This window comes from Helobdella robusta, assembly GCF_000326865.2.
Source record: "Helobdella robusta unplaced genomic scaffold HELROscaffold_24, whole genome shotgun sequence".
NCBI classification, from domain to species: domain Eukaryota; kingdom Metazoa; phylum Annelida; class Clitellata; order Rhynchobdellida; family Glossiphoniidae; genus Helobdella; species Helobdella robusta.
Genome location: NW_008704261.1, coordinates 1351785 through 1359704, shown reverse-complemented (window position 1 = coordinate 1359704; position 7920 = coordinate 1351785). Strand labels below are relative to the sequence as shown.

The 7920-nt window shown below is 33.0% G+C and overlaps 1 protein-coding gene across 1 annotated transcript; it reads right to left on the bottom strand.

The window, feature by feature from the left end:
• Nucleotides 1–286: 286 nt before the first annotated feature.
• On the bottom strand, nt 287–991 carry HELRODRAFT_172679 (hypothetical protein; the record flags this gene model as incomplete). The annotated part of the gene is made up of 1 exon (XM_009019340.1): nt 287–991. The coding sequence occupies one exon, from the start codon at nt 989–991 to the stop codon at nt 287–289; it is 705 nt and encodes a 234-aa protein (XP_009017588.1).
• Between the last annotated feature and the right edge of the window lie 6929 nt (nt 992–7920).

Sequence of the window (7920 nt, the reverse complement as noted above, 5' to 3'; positions counted from 1 at the left end):
CTAGTATCTTATACGATAATAGTATATAGTATCTTATATAAATAACAAATCTGCAATCCTGAATTGTTTTCGGTTGGTTAAAATTCGATCATGTCGCCACTATAATTTATGATTTTTGTTTAATGATTAAATTATCTTTGATTTATAGAGTTTATGTAAGTTTATAAAATGTTTTAATACAAATTCACAAATATTAGCGTCTAAGTTTAAAAACAAAGAAGAAATGCAAAAACAAAATTTAAATAAATTATAAAACAATTTGGCCGTTAAAAAATAAGATCGTAATTTACGGATCATCGTCGTAATTGATGGGGTTATCATCACCTGGTTGTCTCAAACCAAAATGAACCTCTAAATCTGAAATGGAAGTTTCCAAGATTTTTTTGAAGTATTTATTTTCTGGAATTTCGTCGGGCGTGTCATCCAAGTTTTCGTTTAACTTGTTTTCAAAAACATTCAAATCTTCTAAAGTCGATTTGATAACATCTAGTTTATTGTCTAAATTATTTTTCTGAAAAGATTCCAAAATATTCCTGTCCAATAGTTGCCTCTGCCAAGATTTCATTAGAAGGTTCATCAAGCATTTACCTTCATCATTGTTTTTTAAGCAGATGATGCAATTAAATTCTGATATTTTAAAATGCATCCTCATTTCATCTCCGCTAGTTTTCACCTCGAGAACACCCTCTAAACAGTTTCCATATTCTAACCGATACATCAGTCTGCATAATGGACATTTCAACTTTGCGGTGTTTAGATAGATATCCTTTAAACACGTCAAATGAAACTGATGTTTACATTTTCTTAAGAAGACAACATCTGGTGCGCTAATCAACTTGTTGAGACAAATGCAGCAGTCCATGTCTTTTATGCTGTTTTCGTTATCCATCTGAAATATGAAATCCTGTCTCAACATGTTTTTGTAGCCAGTTTTACGTTTCACTGGAAGTTTTATACAAGCAAAAACTACTTCATTTGCGGATTTAGACATTTTTCATTAAAATTATTTAATAAGATGCTGCCAAATAGTTGGAACCAAAAGTTGAGCGACTAGGTATATCAACGTTATTATTTATATATATCATGCCCTCGTTTATATAGTGTTGAGAAGATGATTGCTAATTTGTTGCGAGGAACAAAGATTATAAGTTACAATAAATTAACAAACACAAAGTCCTCAAACATTAATGTATCAACAGTTTTACAATCGATATTTTTTACGATCATAAGTTCATCATCCAAATCTCCAACCCTTACCACTTTTACGAATCGTGCTGTGCTTGAATATCAGCAGTCTTATGCAGTCTTACAATCGAAAAAATTTACAGTTCTACAAAAATGAAAAAAAAAACAATAAAAGTAAGTAAAATCAAGGTAATAATAATAGAATGAAATTAACTTTCAATATATAGCGCAATTTGACCATATTTGTGAAGCAATGATTGTTATAACAATTTCCTTATAGAATACAATCATTTGTTATATTTTTGTTATTCAAAATTTATTAAGGCATTTGAATGAAAGATGTTTAATGTAAAATTTTTAGCAAATGACTTTAAGGTTTTACCCCAACCTTGTGAATGGTTATTTGGAAGCGTGCATAATTTTGTTTGATCATGTATGATAATTTAATTTTTCATTGAAATAAGACGGAACAATGGTTTTGCGGAAAATATAAAATTAACGTGCTTCATAAAAATTAATCCATCAATTAATTAATATATATGTTATTTTTTTGCAATAATTTATTGGGAATGTTGTCGCCACTGTCAATTATTTCTCATTTTGTTTAAAAATTATTTTCCAGTCATTGAAAAGTTGCGTGCCAAAAGTGCTGCTGAAGATGGACAGATTAAAGGAGGTAAAAAATTTTCTTTCATACAGTTTTATATTTTCAATAAATTTATGTCAACATTATTTATGCCGTTATCATCAATTTTAAGAACCAGAAGAGTAAAGTTTTACGTGCACGATTAAATTATGTAAATGAAACTTGATTACAAAGTCATGTGAAGTCGTTTGACCCTTCTCCCAAGCATTTGGCCGTTTTCGTGTTGACGGTTTTTAATTAATTCAATTAATGCCGTGAACTTTGAAAGCATTGCCTGGCTATTATATTTCATTTTATTTTATTATGTTATTTTCATGTTAACGTCGAAAAATGAAGGACTAAAACCAGAACCTGAAGACTACAGACCGACTAAAATAATTGTTAATTAAAGACAGAACCAAGAATAAATATTGTAATGTTGTGTGAACAAACAGGGTGCATTAACGGTAGATCAACTGTAGACAATTTAATATCTTTAGAAACGTTTATTCGAAATGAATTATTATCGTAATATTTTTCGATGTTGAAAAAGCCCACAACAGAGTGAGTATGGCCTAACGGAATTGTAAAAATGTTATACAATATTTAATCTGTTAATTAGTTAATCTATCAATATCAATCAGTCAAATTAATTTCTAAAGATTCAACGATGTTAAACCCAAAAGTACGCAAAATACACAATTATAAAGAGGTACAAATAAAGAAATAAATATAACAAACAAAATAAAATATTGTTTATACAAGAATATAATTTACAAATATTAAACAATGTCCTATGTAACCAAGCAATTTATTCAATTTTTTTATTCCGTAGTAGCAAATATTTCCGCTCAGCATCGCATTCCTTGTCAATTTCTCTGTGAACGTGTGTTCAACGATGCCCTGGTGCTGGAAGATTTGATTGCCGGACAGAGAGGCCACTGTGTCATCGCTGGTTTTTAAAAACTGGAGATGTATTTTGAAGACGAGACAGCAAATTTTGTAGTAATTTATTTCGAACATTGATAACATTTTCTGCTTGTTAAAAATATCAAATATCATATATTTCGTTTTCAGCAATAAAATTTTTTAAAAACCTTTTATGGTTATTTTATAAAAGTGTTAGGTACGATTTTAATGTATTTTACCATATAAGATTACAATAGTGTAAATGAGGATATATTAAGGTGTAATATAACTTATGTTTAGTCTTTTTTGGGATTAGACACTTTATTTTATTGATTATACCAATATTGCGATCAATTTTCATCTTCATGTAATTAAAGTGTTCTTTGAAATTTAATTTAGAGTCTAGATATACCCCCAACAACTTGAAATTATCTACTTTTCAAGGATAGCATCAATTTTTAAAGTCAAGTCGTCATTAAAAACATTTATTTTGAAAGAGCGTTTTCAAACGTCTGACAGGATGTTTTTTTGTTTCGAGGGCACCTCAGTCGCTTGCCAGGGCGCTTTATAAGTCAACATTATCATCATTATCAAGTTATTAGGATTATTTTTTCCGCTGTTATTGAAAATTATATATTTGTTTCTTTAATGTTTATTCTCAACCCATTAAATGATGACCATTCTTGCACCTTACTTAGACTGTCATAAGTTTTTTAATCCAATTCATCAACCTTGTCAACTGGTATTAACATTGTGGCATCATTAGAGAATAAACAAAAATCTGCTGATTTCGTCGCATTGACAAGGTCGTTTATGTTGAATTAAAAAAATACTTCCTTGAGGGACACCACTGCAGACTGTTTCAGGAATAGAAACCTAATTTCCAATGCTCACATATTGATGGCGTCCAGTTAGGCATGTTTCGAACCATTTTAGTTAGGCCCCTCTTACACCATGCTGCTCAAATTTTTTTAAGCAACAAGTCTGTGGAGGTATGAGTAGCCCTACTAATCTTCATAATTCTTTTCAAAAACCACATCTCAACAGCATTAATCCTTTTTTCCATTTTTTTAGAAATTGTCTAGGCCTCAAAGCCGTAAGCGAGTACAGGAAAAATGTAAAACTCAAAATTTTTAATTTTGTTTATATTCTGATTTTACTGTTGGTGAAGATGTTTCTCATTTTAAAATATGCATCTTTCGTCATAGCTATCCTTCGTTTGAAATCCACATCACATTTACAACCTGAGGTTATCAGACTATTGTGGAGTGTTCGATTTATTGTTTTGCCTTTGTTGTCGAATTATAAATTGGACAATTTAAAATGACTAAATAAATCCACGTGGTTAAAGAAAACGAAATCAACAATAAACATGTGTACGAAGTATTCAATGACACAATTTCCGTCAAACTACCCACTGCCATGGAAACGTTGTCAGAAGGATGGTTCATGATAGCTGAAACAGAATTTGAATTGCGAAAGGTTGTTTTTCAAGAAACCAGATTCTACCACGTTTTGTTCTCCCTGTCGGCAGATGTGATAACAAAATTGCCTACTGGTAAAATTTATTACGACACTCTAAGGGCAGTCCTGATGTCGTCGCATAAAAAGACTAAACCAAAACTCTTTGCTTGTCTGTTTAAGGACAACAATAAAATTACTAGGAGACCGTCACACCATCTCTTAAATCTATTGTCAACAGCAAAAAAATTAGGTGTTGGGGATGAACTAATACTCCATAAATTTATTCAGGCATTACCAGCAACAGTTTCACCAGTGATCGCAGCTTAGATGGTCCTTGATCTACATCGACCGGGAAGTTTAGCTGATGAGTTAATTCCATTAGTAAAAAATGAGGTCTATGCTGTTGAAAGATATATTAAAATCAAAAACATTAACCGCAGCACAAACACCCCGATTAACTTACGTCCCATTTACAAAGGTCAACAACAAGTTTGCCGAAGTTACCTATATTTTGCAAAAAATCCAAAACATGTTAACCTTGGTGCAGATGGCCAAACGAGAGAAACGTAAACATCCAACCATCATCTCGACCTTCATCACTAAACCAAAAAAATCATCACCAGCAAACAACATGTTGTCGGAAAACTAACTAGACGAGCCGAAGTCATCCGGCTCGCCACTAAATTGAAGTTGTTGCTAGAATAGGTAGTACAAAGTTGAAATTGGTGGTAGACACAAGCGCAGCCGTGACGATCATACTAACAAAATTCTCAGCAGATTTATTTTTACAACCGGCTGTAGTTCATTTGTCAACTGCAAGTGGTCAGAACATTCCTTGCCGTGGAGAAACCATTGTTGAAATATACTACACAAAACATACAAGTAGATGTGGTTGTCGCAAACATCGTCAGTCTATTACTCGGCGAGAATTTTTTAAGTCATTATAAAATCATTGTAGACGGCAACAACCATTGACTAATTGATTCGTTAACCAAAAAAAAAACAATTTATTAAATTAAACAAAACCAACCGTAGTTAAGTAATGTGAATGGTAACAGGAAAATGAAAAAGTTAAGTTAAAAGTGAAGCAAGAAAAAGTAATAATGAAATAAATTTAAAATATAGATGTTAGAATTATTAAATATGTTTAATGTTCCGTTATAACTGAGGCAGTTAACTTGTTTCACCTGTTTACCATTAATGATTATGGAGCAGATTTTGCTTTTACTAATAACCATGCACTCTGTTTTGTTGATTTTAATTTGCAAACTGTCAACATTAACAACAAAACTTTCACTTTCAAAAACCAGTTTTGAAACAATTGTTTGCAGTTTTTCCAATGATTCCGCTATAAGAGGTGTATCATCAGCATAGTAATAATAATATAAATAATAATGTCTTTTATGAGTGCCCTATGCATAGCGTCAGAGGTGCCTGGATAAACAAATATCAGCACGGCCACCAAAGACCTGTTCAAACAGATTCTGCTTCAATCGCTTTTTAAACGTTTCTATTGATGATTGTTGACGGATGATAAGTAGCAAACTGTTCCGTATTGATGGTGATCAATGTGAAAAGCGTTTATTGACGAGAGTTGGTTTTTTTGACTGTTTGATGCAGTTGCAATGATGACGGCAGACGAAGGTGATGGCGATGATTAACAGAAGAGCGAAGGCGAATGAGTTTGTGAAGATATAATGGTTAAGATGTGTTGAGTGTTTTATATGTGATGACAGCAATTTTATACTTAATGCGTTGATAAATCGGCAGCCAGTGCAGGTGAGCAAGAGATGTTGAACTAGAAGATAAACGAGGTAATTCTAAAACAATTTTGGCTAATCTGTTTTGAATGATCTGAAGAGAGGAAATTAGATACGCCGGAGTCCCATATAACAGAGAGTTGCAGTAGTCAAGTCAAGATAATACAAGACAGCGTGCTAGCGTGGAGGCCATTTCAACTGTGAAAAAAGGTCGAATATGGTGAATAGACCAAATAATGTAATTACATATTTTGATGAGAGCAGAAGTGTGAACTTTGAAAGTTAGAAACGGATCCAGAGTAATACTTAGAAGTTTAAGACTTGTTGATGCAGACCGGCTTGATCCAGCAATTGTCACGTTGGAAGGTGGAGAACATTTTGTGAGTTGCTGTGGTATGCCAAAAAACATTATTTCAGATTTTTGGACATTTAGTTAAAGGAAATTAAGTCAATTGCAATCCTTTATTGATGAGACATAAGAGTTAAGTCTATCGAGTTGAGAAATGATATTTTGGTGGGAGATTTCAGATTCTATACTTGCGTTATCAGCATATTGATGAAAGGATGAGCCATAATTGTTAAAGATGTCAGATAAGGGACTAGTATAAATAGTGAAAAGCATTGGTCCTAAAACAGAGCTCTGATGAACTCCGGTAGATAAGCAAAAAACAGAAGTTACCTGTGGGCCAAGTTTAATAAATTGGGGACGGTTTGAAAAATTTGAACTGAACCAGGAAAAAGTTGTGTCGGCGATGCCAAATTCCATTTTTAGCCTTTCTAAGAGTATTTGATGATAAATTGTGTCAAAGGCCGCAGATAGGTCCAGACAGTTCCGGTTACCACAAATGTTAGTGAGATTATCATATAAATGGAGAAGTACAGTTTCAGTGGAGAAGCCAAACTAGAAAAGTGGAAAAGTTGAAGAAAAGGTGACCTGTGTAAGGATTCTTTTTAAAGCCAAACGTTCAAGAATTTTAGAAACAGTTGACAAGTTTGAGATGGGACGATAGTTTGAGGGGTCCGATGGATCAAGATTAGATTTTTTTAAGTGTGGAAGAACTTGGGCAGTTTTGAAAGTGGTAGGAAAAACACTTTTGCTAAAAAAAAGATAAGCAAGTATTTTGAGATCACAGAAGCAAAGAGTGAGGAAATTTTTTTGAGAAGAACAATAGGCAAAACGTCATGCGGAGATATGTCTTATTAGCAAGAGCGGAGATGAGTTTTAACATCATCAGAATAGTGTTGTGGCGGACGAGAAAGAAGGAGGTTGTTGAGTGATCGCCAGAGATCACGAGGATTACTTTTAAAGTGGAGCTCTTTTTTGATGGAATCAATCTTGGATTGCATAATTAATCAATCAATCAATCAATCAATCAATCAATTAGCTTATAAAGCGCTATTTCCGCGATGTTCAACAGCGCTCCTCAATGAATTTTGAAAACAGATGGGTCTTGAGATCCGCTCTGAACTTCGCAAGTGATGGAGAAATAGTTAGAGAAGTAGGTAGAGAGTTCCAGAGAAAAGGACCAGAAAAAGCAAAAGCAGATTTGGCAAAAGAGTGTTTAACACGAGTTAAGAAAAAGCGAGAAGAAGAAGACGATCGTAAACCGGGGCGTTTAGGTTCAATTAATATATCTGATAAGTACTTAGGAAATAATTTAGATTGAGACTTATACATGAACGTGCAAATTTTAAAAATTATTCTATATTTTATAGGTAGCCAGTGCAAGAGAACAAGATATGGAGATATATGAGAAAAGAAAGGGGCACGAGCAACTAGACGAGCAGCAGAGTTAAAAGCTTTACTTAAAGGATAGAGTATAGAGTCAGGAAGACCATAGTAAAGCGAGTTACAATAATCAATCCTAGATAAGACTAACGAAGTAACAAGAAGGAGAAGAGTAGGATCATCAAGAAAAGGCAAAAGTTTTTTTATTCTACGTAGATGAAAGTAAGAGCTTCTAGCAACACTATAAT